Source organism: Alosa alosa, chromosome 6 (genome assembly GCF_017589495.1).
Source record: "Alosa alosa isolate M-15738 ecotype Scorff River chromosome 6, AALO_Geno_1.1, whole genome shotgun sequence".
Classification (NCBI taxonomy): Eukaryota; Metazoa; Chordata; class Actinopteri; order Clupeiformes; family Clupeidae; genus Alosa; species Alosa alosa.
Window position 1 is genome coordinate 2,082,846 of NC_063194.1, and position 26,361 is coordinate 2,109,206.

Consider the following 26,361-nt stretch of genomic DNA (forward strand, 5'->3'; position numbering starts at 1 on the left):
TGGATATTTTCTTCAAGGAATCTCTGCCAGCCCAATGCTGATGTGCAATTCTTGCCTGTATGATTTACAGTTACCTTTGGTTAGAGCTATAAGCTGAATAGTAAATAGGTGTGTGTCTGAGTGCCTGCTTGTGTACAGTATGTGTTCTGCATAATGTGTGTGTGTGTGTGTGTGTGTGTGTGTGTGTGTGTGTGTGTGTGTGTGTGTTTGTGTGTGTGCGTGTGCGTGTGTGTTTGTGCCAGATTTTAGAGCAAGGCAAAAAAAGGGGACCCACACATTGAACACAGGAGTTGTACTAAACAAAGATGATGGCTTGTTAAAATATCAGCATTTGACCTGCGGGCGCATAGAGACATCCGCTACCCTGAGTTAGAAGGCATCCCTGAGATCTGAAATATAATTTCTAAAGCGTTACATCAAGTGTGAGCACTCCACTGCCCTGGGGCCCCCTCGGCTCCTTGCAATCACCATCTATGACTAAAGCTCCGGCTTTGTCTCCCTCATGAGTGGTGTCCAATTATCCTAAAGTCTAACAAAAACACAGGTTTTTTTTTTTTAAATCATTCTACTAAATGTATTCAAAAGCTGGTATTCAGGCTTTTTAAAAAAAAAAAAAATATTGCTAACACTTAATGAAATAGTGCTGAAATGCTTTCAAGATGTGATTGAACATATTTGGACATTTTTCTGTCTGTAGCCTATTCTGCTTCGTCCCATTGCTCACACTTGCACCCTTAGGCCTAGTCCACATGTACCAAAACGATCTCCCCCCGTCTTCCCTGGAATCGTTTCAAGAATATTTGCGTCCAAACGGACCCATCTCAACACGATTCAACACGTTACTTCATATTCCAAGCCTATAGGTGGCACTGTTTCTGTTACAGAAATTTACCAAAGCGTGCGCTCTGTATACTAGACAGGCTATGACGAAAATGGCTAGTGCAAGGAAACCAGAATCGTTTGTGTCGACTAATAGTGAACTTTGTGTCAACTGAGCAGAGCCGGACAGTAACGGAGTACATTTACTTGAGTACAAATTTGAGGGATCTGTACTTTACTCGAGTATCATTTTTGGGGAGTACTCATGACTTTAGTCAAGTACATTTGAGAGGCAAATACTGTTACTTCTTCTCGGAAACCCTCAATTTGTTGCTTCCCTGTGATTGGATTGTGCAGACGCCACTGATTGGGACAGCCTATCAGCAATCACCTTCAGCTTTCCGCCAAAGTCAACTCCATGGTCAGATTTAGATAAGAGACGAAACCATGGACGAAACAATGGATGAAGACGCAGCAGGTCCATCCTGGGAATGTGCCAACCTGTGGCCCCACCTCACCAGACTATTTCAATTTTCTGAACAAGTTAATGATAGTTTTCTCTTCAAGTGTTTCAATTACAAAATAGTATTTTGTATTTGAAATACATATTTTAAATACATTTATTAGAAATACTGCCCATCCCTGGCAACATGGTAAAAAGATCAGTACTTTTACTTAAGTAGACATCTGACTGTTGTACTTTTACTTGTAAACTTAATTTTTACGGTTTGTAAAGGCTATTCCCTCGGCACATTTTTAATACCTTTGTTAATCGATACTTTTGCCTGCATCAAATCACGCATTCGCATTTAGTGCGCATCTAACTATAGGCTTAACATGAGTTCTAAGCGACTTGTATGCTCATATCTGACTTCACTAGACTATGAATGCATATTATTATGACCGCCGGCCAATTTTCCGTCAAGGATTCCCGGTACACTGAAAGACCGGGGTGCACGAAACTTGGTGGGCATCTAGCCCCACAAGGATAGCATGGAACCATTGTTTTGATCTGTAGCCCCCCTGGACTGGACCCCCCGAAAGGAGGGTAGGACGGACACAGTTTTCTGTGAATATCTTGAGAACCGTAGGGTTTAGGAGGACCACCTTTTTAAAGTTAAAAACGAAAAAGTAAAAATGAGGTGTTGTAATCGCAGGTATCTGTGACCTAACATGGTCAAAACTGCTTTTTTTGTTTTGCCTCCAGGGGTCATGTTAACTAATTCCATATGCACACATGTGCATAAACAGATATTCACACACACACATACATTCACAGTAATGATACGTATGACACATACACACACAGTAGACATATGTACGCATGCATGCACATGCACACACACAGGCACATCTACAAGCACATGCACGCGCACACACACACACACACACACACACACACACACACACACACACACATAAACACGTACACGCACACACACAATTCAAGAAATTCTCAGAATTATGAACAGGCAAGATGGGGGTGGGGTTGTATAAAATGTATTTTACGTGTGAAATCTATGAACTAATCATGTTTTGGCACTTGTTGTCTAGCAGATACCAGTGAGAATTGAGTGTGCATAATGCAATTCAGTGAGACAGTTAGAATCATATATGCCTTTCACCTTTTGTTTTTAGCCAGCAGCCAGACCAGCAGATACCCTGACTTTGCTGAATTACTGAAGCTAAGCAGTTAGTACTTGGATAAGAAACCTCCTTGGACAAGTAGGTTCCTGCTGGAAGTGGTGTTGGTGGCTGGCCAGTAGGTGGCACTCTTCCCTGTGGCCAAAAGCCACCAAACAAATATCAATCCCAATGTCCTATTGCAGTGACAGGGACACTGTACTGCAGAAGATGTTTTCCTTTGCATGAATGTTAAATTGAGGACCATGGTTGTTAAAGATCCCATGGCACTTATCGCAAAGAGTAGGTGGTTCCCTGATTTGCTTTATTTATGTACACATACATAGACACACACACATGCACACACACATAAAAACACACACACATACATGCACACACACGACACGCACACAAACACATAAACACACATACACACACACACATGCACCCATACAAACACACCTACATACACAAACACAAGCACATACACACACACACACACACACACACACACACACACACACACACACACACACACACACACAAGAAACACACACACAAAACACATATACACAAAAACAACCACACACTCTGCACACACTCAATTACAAACACACAAAAAAGGAACAAAGTAGGAAATGTACACAATTTGACAAGCATGACTTATTTTTGTGGAAAGAATGTGCTGGACTGGGCGGTGGTCATATTTTGTACCGCTCTGTTGTAATACATGTAAAATAAATAAAGGATACCGGCATGATTAATTTACATGTAAACGTACACCGCACGTCCCTAATAACTTCTGACTAGTTCTTTCGCGTCAGTCACTGACAGTAGCTAGAATGCATCAAGAAAACACATAGGAAAAACACTGTTCAGTCCACCAAGTCATGATAAGCTATTGGCGCTGCGCAGCACCAGTTGTGATATTTATCCTACTGAGAGTAATCGTAGGTAATGTCATGTATGAAAACTAGTATTGTTGGGCAATACTATAAGTGTCAAGTCCAGGGCAGCTGTGGTGATGACAAGCGGTTTCACCGTCCATAGAGACTACGGTTTCAAATTTTTTCACCCTGGGACCAGGTTTCAAAAAAGTGCGGTTTCGGGCAGTGCGTTTACAGGATTCGTTTGAACGATCGGCCAAGACAATGCAAAACACGTGCGTTTAAACCAAAAAGCGTCTCCGTGTGGATGGCCCCTTAAACTGCACCATATGTCACTTTTCTGTGGTGTTACAAAGGTGAGGAAAAGAGGTTTAAGCATTCAAATGGGTCAGAAGGATAAAGAAAACAACATCAGGCCCGGGCTAGACCAGGCATGTAACTGAAGAGCTCTGTTTGCGGAGCATAACAATAGTTTTAGAAGATAGTTTTAATTTTTTCTAAGATTCACACCCCTATCACATCTGGTGCAGCCAGTTCCATTGATTACAGTGGAAGCTAATTGTTGCAACAGACGCTCTGTGAATGGAACACTTCAGTTACATGACCGGTGTAACCTCCCTATCAGAGTCAGATGTTTCTTTTAGGTCTTTAACTGTTTAGCAGAGTCCTACTTTTCATCAGACAGGCAAACATGGGCCATAAATGGAATGATCCACTGTCTGTGAAACCACACCTTACAGAAAGCATAAGTACATGGTTGAAAAACTGAAAATGTCAAAACCACCTCTTGATCATCTTTCAAAACCACCACCTGAAAAACTCAGTGCAGTGGCTGACAGTTAGCCTGCTGTGTTTTGAGTGCCTCACAACTGGGCAGTGGGCATGTCTCCCTCCCATCTTAGCTTAGCCTCGGTCTTTCCTCATCCTGAAACTCCGCTGCTCTTGGTTAGAGGTGTTCCTGTGGCTACATCTCTTCTATTGACCTCCACGCCAACAGCGGCCCCTTGCACTGACTCCATGGTAGACGAGATGATTGCCCTGCCAGCGCACCGTTCCGCTGTTCGACCCTGTATGCATTTGTTCCCCTCGCTCCCTCTCAGAAGGAGTCAGAGGTGAGTGCGGCGGGTAATTAATCTTGCAGCTGATGTTTGCCAGCAGCGTGAGACGTTTCAGCCAGTGGCAATGAAAAATATCCAGGGCATTGTTTTTTAGTAATGAAAATATAGAATGAGCGCTAAAGCAAATCCTCATAGCGCTTGAGGATCATTATCATATTACGACTTTTGCATAACATTTTAATGTATAGCTGCTCACAGACCTGATAGCAGAGCGCAAAGCTGTTGGCATATCCTTTGTGTATTAGTTTTAAATGTCAAATAAAATTGAGAGCCAGTACAGAGATCAGTTAATTTGCTCTACATAAGTATGCAAAGCATGTTTGGTCAGCATGGCCTTTTCCTCACCGCTGTCCCAGTAGGATTTCTGCCCTGTTGAACTAAACAAACATACCCCCCGGGTTTGCCTTGTTTGCTTCTCTCTCTAACCTTTTTTAACCCTCACTTGTCTCTCTTTAACCCTTGTAGTGTTTTGTCTCATTTGAGGACTATAAAGCTACTGGCTCTTGCCACTGTGAATCTTGATATCCATGTGTAGTGTTTACTTATCCTAGTCCCCTGGGAGGCTACGCAGAGGTGGACCAGGTGGTGACGGGTGAGGTGAGATGGTGAGAGAGAAACATAGAGTAGAGAGAGAGAGAGGCTGATGTTCTGTATCATAGAAGGAGATCTAACTCAACAGAGGGGCAACAAGGCAACTGCCTTCTGTTTTGAACTGTTTTGGACTCTGAGAAAGAGGGAAAATAGGTGTTATCTCTGTGCTGATGTTCACTTTTGTAAGAAGGTCCCATAGTGTCTTCAACCTTCAACCATCATGAACCTTTCTGGCTCTAGAGGGAGACAAAGCACCACGCAAACCAGTTAGCACAAATGTTGTGTCTGAGATGTTGTAATGAATATGCCTTCCCATCTGTAGAAAAATAAAATAAAAATGCTGTGAAATGATCATAAGCGTCCTGAGTGTCTGTTTTTGATCCGATGTGCTTTAGCTCTGTGGAAAAAAAGTCCTAGCACTGAGTCTCAGCTTAATCCCAGGGAGCGTGAAGTTGGGTGTCCTAAACCGATGTGGACCTGGTGATCCAAGCTGACCCAAACACTGCGGCTCTGCTCTGCTCTGGCATGCAGTTGCCCTCCGAACTCAGTTGCCCTGCCATCTGAAGCTTTCTCTCATACATCAGCATAGGCCAGGCCTGCTGTTTTTACCACCTGCTCTGCCCCTCTGGATTTCATCCTGAAAATGTCACAAATCTGAGAGTGAACCCAAACCCCAGACTTTATTCTCTTAGCCTCAAAGAAACTTTAGTGCCCTCACCAATGTCCTGTAAGCAGAAAAGGCCAGACCACCGGTGTATTTAAAGGTCAGGCTTACATTTATGCAGTCTTTGAGATTCAAAGTGAAACAAAAAAAAGTGTGTCTGACTTTGCTCTCTCTGGCTTCAGCCCACAAGGTGTTTTTCATTTATCTGATGATTTCCTTGACTTCATCATATTTCAAGAGTAGCATTTATAGTCCCTAAACTTAACTAAGTGGAAAATGTCTGTTTGGGTGAAGTACCTTAATTGAGTGAAGCAACTTCCTGTGGCCCCTCTAATTGAGAGCATTAAGTAGCGCCAAGCAAATGGATATGGATGGGTTTGTTTATTTGTTTATTGGTATGGAGTGAATGCCCTAATGCTTATGATTATGATAATTGAACCACATCTAGAGAAATGTAATTGGTGGCATTCAATATGGGGCACAGCCAGTAATAGCTCCATACCGCTTAGAGCTCTCAATTGCAGGCAGAGAGAGAGAGAGAGAGAGAGGAGAAGGACAGAGACAGCCAGGGAATAGAGGGGGGGATAGAGAGAGGAAGAGAGAGACAAAGGGGGAATGAGAAAGAAAGATAAAGGAAGAGAAGAAAGAAAGTAAGAGAGGAAGAGAAAGAGACAGACAGAGAAGAGGAATAGACAGAGGTAACAAGAAGTAGGAAGCTGAAAGAGAGATGAATGAAAAGAGAGAAAGAAATGGGAAGAATAAGAGAGAAGAGATGAAAAGAATAAAGGAGATGTGGAGTGGAGTGATAGTGAGACAGAGATTCTCCCCTCAAGCAGGCACTCGTTACTTGCCATTAATAATTAATTATAATAATCATTACTAAGAGCTGTAATGGTCCTCCTTCTCTTTCTTCTTCTTCTTTTCCTCCTCGTCCTCATCCTCCTCTTCCTCTTCCTCCTCTTCCTCCTGTTCTCTCAGATCAGGCTGATACACTGTCCATCAGATGAGCCACTGTCATCTGATCTTGAGTAGTGACTCATATTACATCATCTCTGGGACTGTCAAAAAGCACGCCCAAGGGTCATCGTGGCGAAACTGGCAACAGCGCCCATGCCACATTCGGCTCCACGTGCCCACAGGGAACTGTGTTCAAATTCCAACCCGGTTTATTTCCACATACCACCCTATCTCTCTCTCCCATTCGCTTCCTGCCACTCTCTTCACTGTCCTGTACCATTAAAGGGATAAACAACAATAACACAACAACAATAGTAACAACAACAACAAAGCAAAGCCTGCCTGACAGTCACTCACAAAGCTCACAGAGAGACAGCAGCCATGTACAGGAGGCTTGAATGCTCTCAGTCCAGGATCTAAAAGCCTAACCGGTTTGTTTGTGCTGTATCAGTGATGTGGGATGTGAGTCATCAATCAGTCAGCTTGACGTTACATGTGCCTGTGAGTGTGTATCACAGTCTTCACTGCGGGGCAGTCTCCGTCAGTGCCATAATACTGTGCTCCACCTCCACATCCGCTCTTTAGCTTACATCCACTGAGGAAGTTCTTGTGTCGTGTTTGTAATTCAATCATAGCAATCATAACGTACAGTAGCATAACAATAGCATTCCATGGCTCAATATCGATATATCTAGTTAATCCTGTGAAGAGTTTTTCTTCTTTCTCTTGTAGACCACTTAGCTCTATGCAATTTCCTTAGTGATGGGAGATTGGTAGCCTGGGTGTTCCCATGCTGCCTTGCGCGCGATTTGATTCACGCTGCTAAGGCAGCCTGGAGACCATGGAGCAAATTTTCGCCTGAGATAGGGAACCAATCACAGAACAGGTGGGAAAGCAAGACGATGATGAGCTATGCACAGACGCATTTGATAGACATCCGTGGCACCCAATAAACGGATCTGGGCATTTTTTTCAAATACGAGAAAATGAACGTTTGGTTCCCAGACCACGTCTCTTTGAGAAGTGGTGGCGCTAGCCAGGCTAGGAGATTGGGGTTTATGGAGTGTAAATGAGATAGAAGGCTAGGATCTCATTAGTTAGCCTACAACACAGAGAAAATGCAAATCTATTACAGTGATTATGGATCACTGGAGATTTGAATAGAATACTGGGTCCACTAATTATGTATTATGTTGAACTGTGCTTTAGTAATTGGGTTCAGTAGTATAAGTTCATCTGTGTTTTTAATTATATGTTTAGTTGAAGTCCGCGTGATGGAGAGTTTACCGTACATCTGATCATAATGGTTTGCTTTGTTTACATAATCTTATCGCACTGTATATTGTTTTTTGTGGACTTCATTAGCGATGGATGTCATAACCACTGCACTGTGACTCACAAAAGTGTTGCTCATGAATTGTTGGAACAAGATAAGTAAGCTACATTAGACTTGAAGAGTAGATCAGAGTTGTCAAAAGGCACTTTCCCTCCCAGAATGAGAATCAACTCCTCTATTTTAAAATAATAGACAGAAGCCATATCCCCCACCCACCACAAACTAGAGAGAGACTGCGCTGCCCTTTGGAGGACACTGTTGATGTCCAGGCTGAGGAAGAGCACTTCCAGGTCCCATCTCTGGCAGTGAGAGCAGGTGAGGATTACAGCTCACAGCCTCACAGTCTTAAAGCTGTGGTATGGAGATAGGGCTGAACCGCCGTGTAATCCGCTCTGTTTATGAGCTCACTTTGGGCCTCTTTTTCAACATCAATCAACAGAATGAAATATTTATGCATTGGGCTATTTTTATTGAGTTAGATCCTGGTGAACTATATGTATATATATATATATATATATATATATATATATATATATATATATATTCCCTTGTGGAAGATGTCCTGACCCAGCACGCCATACTGGTCGTCCATCTGTGACACAAACTTTCTGCTTTAGTGAACACAGAGGAGTGGAGAGAGATAGAGTGTGTGGAGGGGGGATGGGCAAGAAGAAGACGTAAATGGACAAAAGAAGAAGAAAAGTTTGAGCTTACCTCAATTTCTCTCTTGATATAAAGCCCATGCAACTCACATTTGAATTGCAAGAAAAATAACACCTGAGAACATCAGAAAGGAATTGTACAGTTCAGGCCTCAGAGAGAGCGAGACAGAGAGATAGAGAGATGTTACCCCTGAGGGAATTTCTGGAAAAAGAACAGAAAATCCCAAAAAATGGTTGTTGAAGTGTATCTAAAGCGATGAGTAATATTAAGGCAGTGAGTAACACATAAATGGACCGGAGGTGGAAAAAACACAGATGAAAACGCGAGCCCTTCGTCAGACTCAGTCATCCCATTCTGATGTGTAGCTGAGGCTTGAGTTGAACTTGAGCACAACAGGAGTCACACTACTGTGTTACTACAGCCAATGGAGAAGATAGCGCAGTGGCACCGACCCAGTCCTCTTGTTCTACAGTGTGCAGCATGGTGCTAGCTCTGTACTGCCCCCAGGTGGAAGGTGTTGTCACGACAAGAATGAGAGTGTTGTATAAAAACCACATTACACGGAGGATGATGGGGGTGTGGGCAGGGCCACAAGCCATTTCTCCCTATCATCTGAGATTACATCTCTGGCATGAATAAAAGATTTAATGTCTATATTGATGATAAACACAGAGTCAAAGGATCCACATGCTATAAAAGCAGAATAGACACTATGATATGGAAAGATATGAAATGACCATATCACAAATGTAAAAGCTGCAGACACACTGTGCACAGGGTTTGTGAGTGTTCTATGAAAACACTATCGACCACTACACACACACACACATACACACAGAGAGAGAGAGAGAGAGAGAGAGAGAGAGAAAAGTAGAAAAATATATCCATACAGAGTTATATCACCCTTGATCATCTCGAACACTAACATACCAGATATAAATCAACAACCTAAGTCATAATGCATGTTTCTTGGTAAATACTAGTAGTGCATGTTACTTGGTAAATATTTAATATTTGTACATTGCTCTAAACATGCATTCAACTATCTAATGTGTTTCCTTATGTGTCTTTAAGTGTGTAAATTATGAGAAAGAATCGCTGGAATCTCTTGACGTATACTTGTGTACAAGGCACAATGTTTTTTCCATGGAAGACACAAATGCAAATATCTCATATCCTCAAAGAGAAATAAAAAAACAGACAGACACACACACACACACACACACACACATATGTAAATATATGCCCGTACACAGTTCAAAGCACCTGTGATCTCTATCTCTGGAGGGACATGGCGAAGCAAAGAGGTGAGAACAACTGACATGCTGCATCCTCAGGGCAGAGGCTTCTGTTTTGATAGGTGTCTTGTACTGTATGTGGAGATACTACTTAAAATAGGCAAAATGATCTGGCAAGATTTGCCAATAGAACAAGAATATTTTGACTACAAGGTAAAAAGTGAAAAAATGTTTTGTTATAAGTATTGTAACGATTTGATAGCGACACACACAGTTGTCCAATCAAAAGGTTTATTAGCTGAAGCGGGAATCACACACACACCAAGACACCATTACATAGGAAACACAAGGGAAGTCAATAAAACGAGCACGATACACGAACAGGGTAGTCACATACAATACACCGGGTAAAACACATGAGGTACAACCTAAAGAAAGACTACACAAGCTAACACATACATGACAAGGAAAACGCAACTACACTAAATAGAACCGACATTACACAAACCAGCATTCACACACATTGCATTCTGGGAGGCTAGCACTCCGTCCAAAAGACACCAACGTTACACAGCCCCCTCGCGAGCTATTGCCGTCCTCGGCAATATATCTCCTCGCTTAGCCATTGCCATAACGTCGGTGTGGGCATTCACCCGCTCAGTCCATCAGTCTGTGGTACCGCCAACAACCGTGGGGTCGCGGCGCGCGGGAACTCACTCAGCGGGGAGCCACGCTGCTAGCAATCCAGTGCGGGCGTGCTAGCAGCCACGTGGCCGTCCCCGCTCGTCACCAGCTCCCTCTCAGCAGCCGCCCTCAGGCTGCACTTTCTGCGGCGTGTCACCGCGGCACTCCTCCTCTCCAGTCGGGGCCTTAGGTGGCCTTACTACCGTAGACTGTGGCACCAAGCACCGGAACTCACGGGTCAACTGTCGCTGCACCTCCGTCGCTCCACTCCACAGTCGCACTGACCAGGATAGGCAGGCACCAGCTCCGCTGCAGCCGGACCACGCTGAGCTCTCAGGCCGTCAGCTACCGTTTTCGGCGTCCCTCCTCGCACTGCCTCCTCGCAGAGCTGTCCTCCTTTGCTCCCGGCCCACGCGCCGCGGCTCGCAGCGGAGTCAGCGCCCAGGCCAGCGCCGTCTTCTCCGCGACCGCTTCATCAGGCCCCTCTTCCGGCAAGATCTCCTCCCATGGCAGCAGACAGGTCCAGGCGACAGCTCCTCTCCTCCGGCGGCAATAACAATAGAAGGCCTCAAGCTCTTTAACAGTCCTTACAAGGGCTCTTTCTGGATCCTCTTGCGTGGGCCTCCACCCAGCGGTATTGTCTTCCATTTCCAGCTTATCTCACTGGGCGGAGGTCATGCTCGAAAGTCACTTCTGACATCAATTTAATGATTTGATAGCAACACACACAGTTGTCTAATCAAAAGGTTTATTAGCTGAAGCGGGAATCACACACACTAAGACACCATTACTTAGGAAACACATGGGAAGTCAATAAAACGAGCACGATACACGAACAGGGTAGTCACATACAATACACCGGGTAAAACACATTAGGTACAACCTAAAGAAAGACTACACAAGCTAACACATACATGACAAGGAAAACGCAACTACACTAACTAGAACCGACATTACACAAACCAGCATTCACACACATTGCATTCTGGGAGGCTAGCCCTCCGTCCAAAAGACACCGACGTTACAGTATATATTCCCTTGATTTAGATTTTTGATTTTGCAGTGTTAAAAATCTCCCGCCAGATGAATTTCGTTCCGCTTAGCTCCGGCTAGCTTCACTCACATCCATCTGGGACCTCTTCCATTGAGAGTGATTTCAGCACACGATTGTATGGTTGAGCCAATCAGGACGCAGGGCGGGAGTTTCATAGATGTGACCAGGGTGCAATTTGTGTAAAAACCAGAGATGGGGATGATTTTGAATAAGTTTGTTAAAACTAACACCCCACCCTCCCCAAAAAGAAAAAAATGAACGAACGATTCATAGCCTAAATGTCATGGCTAATAATACCCTATATTATTTTTGCCACCTTTGTAACATTTTAGTTTTAGTTTACCGTGGTGTATGACTTTAAACAGCGAGTGTGCTTGGTATGATCAGCTCCTCTAATGCAGGGTAGGACTACGTTTTGACAAGCATACAAATTCACCTTGTTCTTGCCCCATCTGAAATGACTCCTCTACTTTTTGCTGCCTCCATCCTTTCTGTATTTGTTGTGTAAAAAACGTTGTATATGATGGCACTGAAGTCTTAAGTTAGTGAATTGGCTAACAGTGTTAGTTGGTAACCAAATAGCCTACACATTTCGCTACACGCTGCGTAGGCTACGTGCATTCTCTCTCCTGCTGATTTGCGTTCAGTAGCCAAGTGCGTAATATTGCAAAAGTTGAAAAAATAAATGTGTTTATTGTAGCCTACAGAAAATAAATAGCCTATCATACTGTCAGTTAATTGCCTACAGTGCAGTGAAGAGTTTGGAGAGTAAAGTTATAGGGCAACTTGAAGTTTTATGAAAATAATTTACGAACCAGAACATAAAGACCATGAAGCTTCTATTTCTTGCAGCTGTTAAAACACCCGCTAGATAGTTTAAATACCCACCAACATTCGTTTTTGCAGTACAGATTATTTCTAAAAGTTATTTGTCTACTAGGCCTAGCCTACTGGCTGATTTATCAAACGAGTGCTTTCTCGTTCGTCCTCCGCAAACTACAGGTGTTTCGGTAGAGAGCCATTGAATAAGCGATGCCAAGCAATTTCTGTAACACTTTTTGTGACATTTAGCAAATATCTCCTCATTTAATGTAAGTTCCTTCGGACAATAGGCCTACGTTCTACTCTACGTGCAGTTGTCCTCCATCTCAGTTGCATCAGTTTTCTAATTTTGAAGGTTCTAAAACATTATTATGCTTCACTGAATCCTTCTCGTTTTCTTTCATTTGTCCAGCTAACTTTTCCATTGAAACTAGCCATTTATGATGGATTACACACTGAACATTCTGAAATGTCCTGCACGATCAAGGCCAAATTAAGTTATCACGCAGCCACTGTGTCAGCAGCATGAGTGCTGATGGTGACGGTGCGTTTCTGATGTCAGATTATTATGTAGGCTAGCCTACTAGACTGTTCTTACGTTGCAGCGCTTTACTTATATGAAGTAGCATTAATCAATATGAGGGGCAGAGGGGGATACATGTTGTCCCCACCAGGGATAAAAATAATTTAGCAGAGGTAGGGATAGGAAAACAAGAGGGGGGGAAATCCTCACCATCCCCCCCTACAAATCGCACCCTGGATGTGACATAGCGTAGAAGCGACTGTGAGACTGTTATCAGCGTCACAGGTTGGCTTCGATGTGAGTGGTTGAAGTGGACAAGTGGCTTATTCAATCATATGCAAGCATTTTTTGATTAGGCCCAGCCTTCTGAAACATCATTCCAATGGATCGGTTCCAGATGGATGAGTGGAGCTAGGCGGAACGAAATTCATCTGGCGAGAGTCAGGTTAGTTAAAAATACTTACAGATTACAGATTTAACTTCTTCACTAAGTAAAAAGTAACAAAGTACAGGCTTGTAAATGTACTCAAAGTATAAAAGTAAAAAGTATCCTAGACTTGCACTGGACTTATATTGACCATAATAGTGAAATAGCCTTTTGGTGGAACATGTGATTCTTTTCATCATTGTCCACACCTTCAAAAGTGGATAAAAGACATGAAGTTGTTCAGACATGGGGAAGCTTGCATCTTCAGCACTTTCTTGCTTCTAGGGCTGTCCATGCTTTTGTATGTAATTATCTTTGTGCTCTTTTTCCCCAGACAGCTGAGTTATTTATATATTTATTGAAATAAAATAAGAGGCCTATTTTGATAACACTGTGGTCCGTCTCCATTTAATGTTGCGGCTCACAAGCTGGGTTTTCACCTTCCTACCAGTCAAGCTCAACCGTTTGCATTCCGTCTCTGACAGAAGGAGGTCAGTAGAAGGTCAGTCACCCTGTATGATTACTGTTCTCTTTTGAGTCATCCAAGCCCCATGATAACCCAGCCCTGTTGACACACTTATGGATGTGCTCCCATGCCAGTCACCATAAAAAACACCCTAGGAGCTGTTTCATGTCTGTGGAGGATTCCCCCCCCCCCAAAAAAAAAAAAAAAACAGTCTAGTACAGCCTCCTCCCCACAATGTAGACTTTCAATTCCTCAAGGCTTCAGAAGCCTTTATAAACAGGTCCCTCAAGAACGGCCCCCTCTTATCTCAATACAGGTAAGACTTAATGGAAGAAACCACTTACATTTTTAATATCAACAAGTATCTTCGACTGAGTGAGTATCTCATTAATAAGTGAAATTAGTAGATTATGATTTTTTTTTTTAAATGTAAAATCAGTCTTTTACTCAATTTAACCATTACATTGTGTTATGGAGGGTTGGTTGTGAGGATGCTTTTTTATTCAAATGTTTTCCTTCATAGTTCTTTGGCACATTGTATAAGGGGAGCTTTACCAAAGATCTGTCTATGAATTGTCTTTTGCCTTTAGCCACTGTATTATCCAAATTATGTGATTTGTCCACTTTCAGCAGTACCAATTTCCGAACCTTTAACAGTAAGAGATCAAACTACATTTGTATTTTCACATTGCCCTTGGATAATTGTTCAGGTTATGCATCAGCATAATACACTACATCTGAAAGATCTTGCAAGATCACTGTTGAAAATGAAAATATAAGATGGACACTTCAAAGCAAACTTAAAAACTTGAGATATAACTTGAAATATAACTGTGTGTATATGCATAACATAATTGAGTTTGTAATTAGACAAGATGTTAAACATAATGCACTGTGAATTCCAGCTGAATATTAGGGTTCTCTTTTGGAAAGCCAATAAATCATTGGTTTTGATATAGGCTAAATTAGTATTTCAGAGGATTTTAGTTGATTACATTGAATTTTAGAGTGTATAAGTTACTTTCACTCCTACGGGCTGATGTGTCAATTACCTTAGGATTCAATTAACAGTGAATTGTCCCATGCAGGACTGACATTTTCAACATTGTGAATTTGACCAGAAATGATTATAGCTTTATTGGTAGTGCCCATCTGCGTTCCGGCTGGTTTGTCAAGATAAGATGTAAATCTCCCATATTAATAATCAATTAAAGTTTAAATATTAGTTTATGATTAAGATTTGGACTCACAATTTGTTAGACATTTGATTGTTTTGAGAATAGATTGCGGTATCACTGTCACCTCTGATCCTTTCTCATGTAGTCTCAATTGAAGTGTCAGTTAATGTTTATTTCACTCTGACACACACACACACACACACATACAGAGAGAGACACACACACCCCCACACACACAGAGAGAGAGACACATACACACACACACACACACACACACACACACACACACACACACACACACACACACACAGACACACACACACAATTGATTAGTGGTAGGACCTCAAGAGAGGCAGATCTTGAGCAAACAGCGTTCATGGCCCCGTTGGGATAGGTGGAAGGGGAGCGCCGTGGGCCAGGTGTGTGTGTTGGAGCAGTGGAGAGGCAGCGATCCGAGCCCCTGTGTGCCCTCCAGATGCTGAGGGGCAGGGCGTGCAGAAGGTGCCTGGCTATAAAGCACTACAGTGGTGGGGTTGGGGGGCAGGGCGTGCAGAAGGTGCCTGGCTATAAAGCACTACAGTGGCAGAGACAGTCCTCCGACTCTCAGAGAGCTCAGCAATGCTTAGTACACAAACACATGTAACAACACAGCTTGTGCTGTTCAGTAATGTGGGGTGTGTTTGGGACTGATTGGGAGGTAACTTATATGGCTTTAACTGCAAATATTAGTATATATATATATATATATATATATATATATATAGTTACAGAGAGATCTGGCCACTCTGTGAGTAATATAATTATTTATTAGCACAAAGAATTTAACATCTCCTCCTGTGTGTTGCTGAATGACTATCTCCAGGAGGTTCACCGCATATAAGATGCGTGCCAAACAATATTACTGTAAAATGTAAGTCATTACGATAAATGAAGACAAAGTAGTCATATTTTCTGTTCTTAAGTTAAAACAGAGCACCATTAAGCCAATAGCATGGCCTATAGATATATGGTACACCATATGTGTTCTGGCCTTGAGGCCTAAAGATGCCTGGTTTCAGAACAGGAGTATATCACTTTTATGACTGTGAGACTGTGTGCGACTGTGGTAGCAGTCTATTTATACTGTTGGGGAGGAGTCTTTACAACAAGTGGCCTGTACTTTAGGACGTCCTCCCTCTCTTAGATCCACAGGACATCCATACACAAAGGGATTTGATCTCAGGAGGGTCCCAACTCAGATCTGAACAACAGAAAATAGCTGCAGGCATGTTTTTTCCTAGCAATGACAGAGAGAGACCAAATAACACAAAGAGTTTAAGGCAGTTTTTTTTTAAGATGACGGGAAAGAGAATAGTATAAGTATATATACTCTTTTGATCCTGTAAGGGAAATTTGGTCTCTGCCTTTATCCCAACACACAGTGAGGTGAAACACACACTAATCCCGACGCAGTGAGCCGCCTGCAACAACAGCGGCGCTCGGGGAGCAGTGAGGGGTTAGGTGCCTTGCTCAAGGGTACTTCATCCGTTCCTACTGGTCGGGGTTCGAACCGGCAACCCTCCGGTTACAAGTCCGAAGCGCTAACCAGTAGGCCACGGCTGCCCGTAATATGTATGACAAAAGAGTGATCAAACAATGTGTCACTCTTTCCCAAATACAACAAATTACAAATGTCAAAGTAAAACATTGAATCAGTACAATCTTGAATTTCCCCTTGGGGATCAATAAAGTATCTATCTATCTATCTATCTATCAATCTATCTAACAAATATGAGCCAGGATGGCCGTTGATATCAGTGCCATGTCTCTCATCCTAGTCATTTGACCTCCATCCAAATTTCAGGACGAACGACCGCTTGAGGATCATGGCAGCTCCTCCAGGCCTTCAGCTCCGACTGAACCAGACCTCCAGCCCCACTCTACTCAACGCCACAGATGGCATGATGGTCAACGCCACCGCCAAGCCATTCAGCGTGTTTGACGGGTGCGAGCGCATGGTGGAGGCCATTCTATTTGACATGGCCATCCAGCTGATCAATGTCATCCTGGGGATCCCGGCCAACGTCATGGTGATTGTCATCCTGATCCAAAACCGCCGTGAGCCGTCCACCTCCGATATCTACCTTGGCTGCCTGGCCTTCATGGACGCCTACTTCGGGGTCATGACGCCCATCATTATAGCCAACATGTACCAATGGCAGAGCAAGGATGTCTGGACGGCGAGCAAGTTCTCCTACGGCGTAAAGGACACCAGCGGACCCCTCTTCCTCTCATGCATCTGCCTGGACCGCTTTGTGGCCGTCGTCTTCCCTATTGCATTCGGCCACCTCAAGCACCCCAAGTACAGAATCATGCTCACAATCCTGGTGTTTGGGCTCACGTTTGCGTATTCTGCCGCTAAGGCCGTCGGAGGCCTGCCCAATTTCGAGAAGGTGTTCACCGGCGAAGTGCTGGCCACCTTCACCTGGATGATGGTGTGCAACGCTTCCATCCTGCTGGCGCTGAAGCGCTCCAAGGGCGCCGGCAAGGACGAGATGCACCCCATGAAGAAGAAGGCCTTCAAAATGGTGCTCTCCATCCTGGTCATCATCATGGTCAACTACCTGCCACTGGTGGCGCTCTTCCCGTTTGAAGACCGCTACACGCCAGACGTCTTCCGCTGCTACGTGCAGCCGGTGGGCTTCGCCTTCCTGAACATCAGCAGCACCATCCAGCCAATGATCTTCCTCTCGCGCCTGGACAAGGTGCCCTTCCTGCCCGAGGCCTGGACCAAGAGGTGCTGCGCCCGCAACCAGTCCACCAACAACGAGAAGCCCACGATCACCGCCAGCACAGAAACCATAGCAACCATAGCATCCACCACACCTCTTTCCCCGGCCTAACCCCATACTGCACATGAAACAGCGGAACTCATAGGACACACTCAGACAGATAGACATACACATCTGAACATCATTTTAATTTTATTAATTTAATAACTTAACTTTGTTTTCAGATAGTTGTTCATTTATATGAGAACAATTATCAGCAACTCTAGCTATTTTAGGATTGAGGCCTAACATATGCTACATATCAGTACCCAAATCCTAGAGTTACTTAAGGATAAGAATATAATGTTAGTAGTAAAGACAAAGACAAAATGCCATTGTTGTGCCATAGTTGTATAACATTATGTCTACAGTGTCATGTGCAAAATATTGCCCCTTGACTGATAGTAGAGCGTTGGTTTAGCTGGGACTTTACTGACACCATGAGGACTATTCTATGACTGCACAGACCATTTTCTGCTCTGAATTTAGTAATATGCCTATTCAATGACTCATTAAAACCCTACGACATATTAAAAATGAAAGTGATTGTTTTGATCATTCAACTCCAGTGAAATAGACATTTTCCGAGGTAAAACTCTCAATGGTGGGTCGGTGCCTGTAGACAGCAGGGGAAACATTCTCTCTGTGAATCTGTATCTGAACTTGTGCAGTGTGACCTTTGTGGAGGGGTCACTGAACACCAGCTCCCCTCGTTCATAGTCCAGCTCGACCCTCACCCTGCGCGGCTTCTTCCTCACCAGCAGAGGGGTCACCGGAGTAGTGACCGCGATGTAGCCGCCGTCGCGGTGCCAGATGCTCCACAGGCCGCTGACGGGGCCCAAGGGCATGACCGGCCCTTTCCTCTTCACCGACTCCCTCACCATGCCCAGCAGCCAGCTCGGGTTCTGGCCCACCTCCACTTCCCAGGTGTGCCTCCCCGACGTGTAGCCTTCGGAGCCCAGCACCTGGAGGTAGGTGTCAAACCTCTCAGCGTTGTCTGGCAGAGGCTGCACCCCACCGGCCGAGAGGGTGTTCAGCTCGTCGGACACTCTCAGCATGGGGTGGGCCGTGTTTGGATCCAGGACTATGGGTGCTGAACAAAAATGAAGAGAACATTTTTGTTATTCACTGGAAAGAGGATTATTTCATTAGCGTAGTGTAATTTCATGTGGAATTAATTCCAAAAGAATGACCAAACTGGCTGATTATGTTAATTGACCTCTCTCTAAATGATTTTCAGTCATCAACCAGAATTTAAACCACATTCCATAAACCCATATGTCAGTAAAGCACAAAAGATCTTACTGAAATAAACAATATCCAGCATCTTCTTCCAAACATTGTATTTAAGGTTGCCCAGATATTTTGCCACATCAATCAGTGCCCCCGTTAAATCCTCTGGATCGTCAACTGTACACTCTGTTCTGCAAAGACATGTATACAGTGTGTGTACAGTATATAGTATATATTTATATATATAGTATATATTTTTCTCTAAAATTTTCCTCGGGATGAATAAAGTATCTATCTATCTATCTATCTATCTATCTATCTATCTATCTATCTATCTATCTATGTGTATGTATGTGTATAATGATGATATACTTATACATAATATTGGCATCATGTATTGCTAATTCATTTATAAATAGTACTATATCACAGTTGGTGAATGAGGAAAAAGTTGGTCCAATACCTTTTTTCCGTGTCTTTGAAGTTCTGACAAAAAAATAAATACAAACAGATATACTGTCAACATGCAGTGTAAAATGTAAAATGGGGTTTAGTGAATTATGTGGATCATAATGACTGCATGCAGAGACTGACCTGCAGAAATAAAAGGTCATTGGCTGGCATCTCCTGCTCGATGAGGGTGATGGTTTGTGAGATAGATGTAATCACTTGTGTGATTTCCTCAATTTTATTCTCAATGGTCTCATTTTTCTTGTCCTTCTCCTCCCTCAGCTTATCAATCAAAATGCTCTCTTCCAGTTGCAGAAACACATGCAGTTTGTTGAACTCCTCTTTGATTAAGCTCTCTGTGGACTTAGCCTGACTCTGAAGTGGAAGCAGTTAGACTGTCAGAACATGCATTGTTGTGGGCTCAATATGCTCCAGAAGCACTTGTAAAGTTTTAGATAATGACTGTATCATTCTTATATAATAATTAATACATATTGAGAGGCCCTGACTTTGGAAAGACATTTATACAGTTCTTCAAATCAAATAATATAATTATCCCATTACTCTATACATTTCTATACAATTCTATACAGTTAATTCCATCAAAATGCATACACATAAGGCTTTGTGTTTCATGGTGATGTGTACAAAATGATGTGGAAATATTCATACGATACAAAGCTGTCCAGTTTGTTCCCAGGTTTCTTTGTTCTTTTTTATGGTGGCCAGTCTCTCATGCAGCGGCTTCACAGCAGTCTTCAAAACATCCTGCGAAGCAAAGAGAATACCTGAAGATTACCATTTAAACATATGTGATATTATATCTTTATTACACAAACTTTATATCTTTATGGAAATTACTGTATGTGCACAATATGCTCTTAAGACAGTGCAGCCTAGTGGTCAAGATGGTACCTTTAAAATGCAAAAATAAGGAACTACCGGTACATTGAATGCATTACAAGGAATGGTAAATCAAATATTTCTAGTATATACAGAAAAATATTTATATCCCTCTGTCACAAGTTCAGCTTTTGACAGCATTACATGCAAATTGTTGAATGTATGTCATGTCACTTTTGAACAGTGGTTACCTAATTTTAACATAATATGTTACACTAGAAATGATAGGCACTTCTCAAACATCAGTTGGTTTAGACAGGAATATTTGCAATATCAATTTAATCATTTAGTCATTGGAATGCCATAGAAATAACATAGGCCTAGTACCCTTTCTTGTAGTTTCAATACACTTCAAAACTCTTGTCAAGCATGTCAGACAGACCTTGTACATCTGAACAGCCTCCTGTGTGGAGCAGAACTTGTGATCCCTGTGTTCCACGGTCAGACAGTCTACACACACTGGACGCTTATCCTCCAGACAGAAGAGCTTGAGCTGCTCGCCGTGACGACTGCACAACTTTGACTGCACCGCCGTCCTTCTCTCGCTGTCTTTCCTGAAGCCCGCGCACAGGTTCCGTAAGGCCAGGTTGACCGGGGGACTGTCCGTCAGGGACACGTTCCGGCACACGGGGCACAGCCTTACTTTGTTGTCCACCCAGTACCTCTTCAGACACTCCTCGCAGAAGCTGTGGCTACACGTCAGGACCACGGGCTCCGTGAAGATGTCACAGCACACAGGACAGGAGAGGTCCTCCTCTGGTAGAGGCTGATACGCCATGACTACAGACTGACATGAGGAAAAACACACAGTCACAAACACAAAATCACTGCATATCATGGAGAGATTGTGGGGCAGTTATATATCACTGCTATTGACTTAACAACTTATCCTAGTTGTGCCTTTATTCACATGTGCGCAGTAAATAAGGCCACAACTAGAATGAAGCCACAGACAATATTGACTAGAAAATGTGAATACAAACATGTTGTCCATTTGTGTGTCTATTGGGTCATCAAGATATTTAATTATGTGTCCCTGATTAGAAATTAAGAGGAAATTGGAAATGAGATTGAGATGCCTAAGCTTGTGAAACCATGCCATGAATGAAACACTAGAAGGATATAATTAGTGGACCTAAATTTCTTGGACCATGATTTGTATGTTTTTTTTAATAATCAAAACATAGCCAACCACTTTTTCAAACCTGTTTCAACAAACTTGACTTTCATTTGACTAACTTTTAATTATCTTGAGGTAAAACCATATCTCCATAACTAAGTGAATGTCCTGATGGCTACACTTGGCTCCTTGGTCTGCATATCACACTTCAGCACATATTGTTTGTTTTGAACATAAGTGTTGCATTAAAATAAGCTGAAACAGTGTAAGATCTTAAATAGTGTTGCATTAAAATAAGCTGAAACAGTGTACAAGATCTTAGATGGGCCGTGGCTGAGATATAAACGTTTGCACACCAGGCGAAACACCTTTTCATACACAAACCTTTACACAAAGCGCAGGCGCCTACCTCGAGCTAGCGGCTAGCCCATTAAAAAACACACACGTGAGACACAGACCCAGAGGCCATCTCTGAATTATGAGGTTCCACAACACACAAATACAAACCAAAGGTTATCAGCATATTCTTACCTGAAGTTAAAACATACATGTAAACTTACCTGATGTGATCAGTTGGGGCAGTGTGTTTGTGTAAAGTAAAGCTTGATTCTGCTGACTGCGTTCACTCATACTGAAGTGCTTCCTCATAAATGCCGCCCTTCCTCTGTTGCCTCTATCTATGAGCTGATCTTTGCCCCGACAAACAAACCCAGGTGGCTGATCAGGTTTCTCCACATACTTTCTTTTGCCACTTTTGTCTACATAGAAAATTATTTTACAATTGGCAATTGAAGAAAAAAGGAAGTAAGATTTATTAACAATACAATTTATTCTTAAAATGAACTTGACAATGATGCAATGAGTTTATTCCCTTGTTCAATGTTTGTTTGACAAGAAATGCATAGACCATTGTCAAACACAAACATATATGATATACATTAATATGAATACGACTTTATCTAAAACTGTCAGAGAAACGGCCTGGTTTCCACATTCTAAACTCCTCTGGTAACACTTGCTGGTTCTGGTAAAATCCTCAGAGGGTGTTTACTTTGTGTGTAGAAATATGGCAAGACAGTCTCCTCAAAAGTCTGCGTGAACATGTACAGGGTGACGCCCTCCTCTGAGTCTGTGAAAGACAGCTCCCCTCCCTCCCAGTCGAGCTCAACTTTAATCTGCCTGGGCTTCCCGCTCAGCGTCAGAACAGTCGGCGGTGACGTCATTGCCCGGTACACGCCGTCTCGCAGACACAGTGTCCAAAAGCCGTTCTCAGGTCGGGCCGAGATCTCGGCGCTGCGCTGCACCGACCGGTAGGCCAGGCCCAGGATCCAGTCTTGGTTGCCGGTGCTGTCCACCACCCAGGAGTGCGTCCCGGCGCAGAAGCCCGTGGAGCACAATGCCTCCGCGCTCATGTGGAAGCGCTCCGGGTTGCTAGGGAGACGCGGCGCGGGACTCCTGTGCTGCAGGGCAGTGAGGTCATCTGAGAGACTGAGACAGGGGTGGGCTGTGTTTGGGTCCAAGATCACAGGAACTAGGACACAACGAATGGTAAAAGGTTTAGCCTTCAAGTTTACTTGTAGCATAAAAAACCTGTTCTTTCAGGAAGGCACAACTGGTTACAGTGCCCATAACACATTCAGGTCCAAGCGCCCACAGGATTTCCCTATCCCACCCCATATCTCTCTCCTACTCCCTTCCTGTCAGACCCTTCACTGTCCTATCACATTAAAGGCAAAAATCCCCCAAAAATATACTTCCTGTTCTTCCAGATAGAGCCAACAACAAAGAACTCTCTAGTTCAGCGTGGTTGGGTCACAAATACAGAACAAAAACATCACATTTTCACTTCCTGTAGCAAGTGGTGAGTAAGTGTTTTGGTCCTCACTCACAGTGTGGAGCAACACTCCTCATCTTCTCCCAGACCCTGAACTTCAGGTTCCCCAGGTGTTTGGCTTCATCCATCAACAATCCTGAGGCCAACTCCGTCTCTGGCTCGGAGCACTGGACTCTGTGGAACTCACATGGCTTTAATATTCACAGGCACTGGCATATAGTGTAATGGGTAACTGAATAAAAGCTGAGTGAGAAACTGAACTGAACTGAGTGAACCATGTGAAATGCCCTTACCTCTTCATAGCTGTTTTAAATCTCTGTGAACATAGTCAGACAATGAGCAATGATAAATAACTTGTAGATTCCATCAGAATGAAAACAAAAAAACACAGAAATGATTGGTTTTAAAGAGACCATGTGTGCATGGATTCAGGGATAATTATGGGTTGGCTTGGCCAGGTTGGGGGTGTCAGTGTTTGTACAGGATCTGTGTTTGCCTATTTAATACGTTTCATACACGTGTTTCAACACTGCATTTCGGTCGTTGCTTTTACCTTACCATTACCTTATGCATGCCAGTTATGCTATCCACCAGCTGCCTGCCTGCAGCCTACCAAACTCCAAAGCTGCTTGCTGTCAGATTTGGTTCCGAGGACACAAGTTCAGTGTATCAACAACACTCAATAACAGTTTATGAAGTTTGAAGGCCATGCAAATTACGGGAGTTTTCCGGGAGAAATAACAAAACGGGAGGGTGCCGGGAGATGACCTTGAAATACGGGAGAACCCGGGAAAAACGGGAGTGTTGATAGGTATGTTATACACACCCAGTTATTGCTGTTGTTGTGAGAAAATGAAATGGAATACAAATGAATGGTATAAGGATTTGTGTGTTCCCCTTTCCATATTCTCTGTATGTTTTCTATGTTAGTCACATTCTATGGTCATATAACATTGAAAAAATAATCTGTCCTATTTGCCTTGAGTCCTAAGCAAGTGTAAACAGATGGAGCAAAACCACAGAGATCTGGCAACCGAACCGTGTCTGTGAAACCCAGGCACTCACTTGCAACACAGTCAAGTCATTAGCCGCCACCTCCTGCTGAAGGCTCCTGATGGTCTCTGAGAAGGAGTCTATCGTCTCAGCGGTGGACACAGCCTTCTCCTTAATCGTGTGGAGCCTGGCCTCCTCTTCCTTTCTCAGACTGGACAGGGCGGCTTTCTCCTCCTCAAACAGAAACTGGTGTAGTTTCAAAAACTTGTCTTTGATCCGCTTACTTATTGACTGGGCCTGAAGCTGAGAGAGAAACACCACAGTCTCAGTATAAACAGGTTGTTCACACGGCACATGCAATTAATGTCAATGAAGATGGGGTAACTACCTCAATGTGCTCAAGGGTCATGTCTACGTTGGATCGCTGTTTATTAAGGGCAGCTAGCTGGTCCTGCAGGGTTTTGAGAGCAGCCTTCAGCTCAGCCTGCGAACCAGATGAATTTTTTTTTTCAAGCCGAGCCAGATTCCAGATATCTCTATTTAAAGACCTGTACTTCACTGATAGATCAATCATAACTTTTTCACAACACACATTGTTAGTAGGACAGTTTATAAAAGAAAAGCACTCTTATTTTTAATCCAGCTCAAACTTTGTATCCTATTTATAGACATGCATTTGGCTTTTTATTAGTTCAATTATCAAACACAGATGTCATAAAACAAAAAAACAAAACAGATGATTTTTTTGATGTAAAAACAACTTGAAAGGAATGCAGCTCTACACCTTTGTGTGGTTTAGTATTTTCTCTCCAGTGGTGCTTTGCCAATATGCCCCATGATAATGTCAAAACAGACTTGATTAACAGCATTCTGCAAGCCTTGTGCTCCATATAAGGGCAGAGACAAAGCAGAGTTAACAGAAACAAAGGCAACACGTGCGATAGAGCACCTTGCTGTTACAGAGGTTCAGCTACATTTCTATCTCACTCAGTTGTATGTGTGTGTGTGTGTGTGTGTGTGTGTGTGTGTGTGTGTGTGTGCGTGTGTCTTACCCTGCAGTCGACGGCAGCTTCTTCCAGTGGCAGGCACTCATGGCCCTTGTGTGTTTTGGACGCCTGGCACACGACACAGATGGGCAGCTGGTCCTCCTGGCAGAACAGCTTGAGCCTCTCCCCATGCTGCGGGCAAAGCTGGCCGGCCTCGGTGGCCTCCCTCCGCACCCTGTCCTGTGCGAAGGCCTCGCACAGGTTCCTGAGGGCCAGGTTGGCAGGGGGGTTGCGTCGGGACGACCGTCTCCGGCACACCGGGCAGCTACGAGCCCCCGAAGTCTCCCAGTAGCGCTGCAAACACTCCCGGCAGAAGCTGTGGCTGCACGGGAGAAGGACGGGGTCTCTGAAGATGTCACAGCACACAGGGCAGGAGAGGTCCTCCTCTGGTAAGGACAGCCCAGATGACATTCCACCGGTCCTCTTCCTGACCACTTTCAACGCACACGCTTACTTCAGGGGTTGTGGAGCAGCTGACTGCGTGTAGCTGCCTGTCTCTCCGCTGAATTTACTACCATTGTCTAACAGAGGATGTCTTTTGTTTTTTTTTTCTCTCCCAAAGTGACCCCTCCTCTAGTCAGCCTGCCAGTGCCTCAGCTGGTGTCTAGAAACAGGAAGACAAAGCTGATTGGTGCTAATGGAGGTGTTGGGAACCAGTTTTGTTTACAGTGAGATGTCCTGATGTGTAATTACGGGCCCTGCTTCTAATGCCCTTTCATACTGAAAACAGTCATTTGCAGGAGCAAAATTCTAGATTGGACTTTCCCACACTTTGCTAAGCTATAGCATATATTACCAGACACTTCAATTAAATAAATTAGTGCCTGCATATGTAGCACATTTTAAAAATCATAAACTTTTTAACTGACAAAAAGTTCAGGGGCTGGTAAGGTAACATTTGAGTAATTAAAAAAAAACATTA

General features: G+C 43.4%; 3 protein-coding genes across 3 annotated transcripts; 1 reads left to right on the top strand and 2 right to left on the bottom strand.

Moving 5' to 3' along the window:
* Positions 1–14,136: 14,136 nt before the first annotated feature.
* LOC125296188 (G-protein coupled receptor 183-like) lies at positions 14,137–17,962 on the top strand. The gene is made up of 2 exons (XM_048245936.1): positions 14,137–14,188; positions 16,894–17,962. The coding sequence occupies exon 2, from the start codon at positions 16,916–16,918 to the stop codon at positions 17,930–17,932; it is 1,017 nt and encodes a 338-aa protein (XP_048101893.1). The 5' UTR covers positions 14,137–14,188; positions 16,894–16,915; the 3' UTR covers positions 17,933–17,962.
* Positions 17,963–17,996: 34 nt separating this feature from the next.
* On the bottom strand, positions 17,997–22,217 carry LOC125296187 (nuclear factor 7, ovary-like). The gene is made up of 7 exons (XM_048245935.1): positions 22,127–22,217; positions 20,829–21,233; positions 20,216–20,311; positions 19,688–19,918; positions 19,557–19,579; positions 19,166–19,284; positions 17,997–18,953 (listed from the first exon to the last, which is right to left on the bottom strand). The coding sequence occupies exons 2-7, from the start codon at positions 21,222–21,224 to the stop codon at positions 18,391–18,393; spliced, it is 1,428 nt and encodes a 475-aa protein (XP_048101892.1). The 5' UTR covers positions 21,225–21,233; positions 22,127–22,217; the 3' UTR covers positions 17,997–18,390.
* Positions 22,218–22,412: 195 nt separating this feature from the next.
* Positions 22,413–25,993, bottom strand: LOC125296361 (E3 ubiquitin-protein ligase TRIM35-like). Its single transcript, XM_048246241.1, has 6 exons — positions 25,446–25,993; positions 24,782–24,877; positions 24,466–24,696; positions 23,694–23,716; positions 23,456–23,574; positions 22,413–23,097 (listed from the first exon to the last, which is right to left on the bottom strand). Exons 1-6 carry the CDS (start codon positions 25,848–25,850, stop codon positions 22,562–22,564), a joined length of 1,410 nt encoding a protein of 469 aa, XP_048102198.1. The 5' UTR covers positions 25,851–25,993; the 3' UTR covers positions 22,413–22,561.
* Between the last annotated feature and the right edge of the window lie 368 nt (positions 25,994–26,361).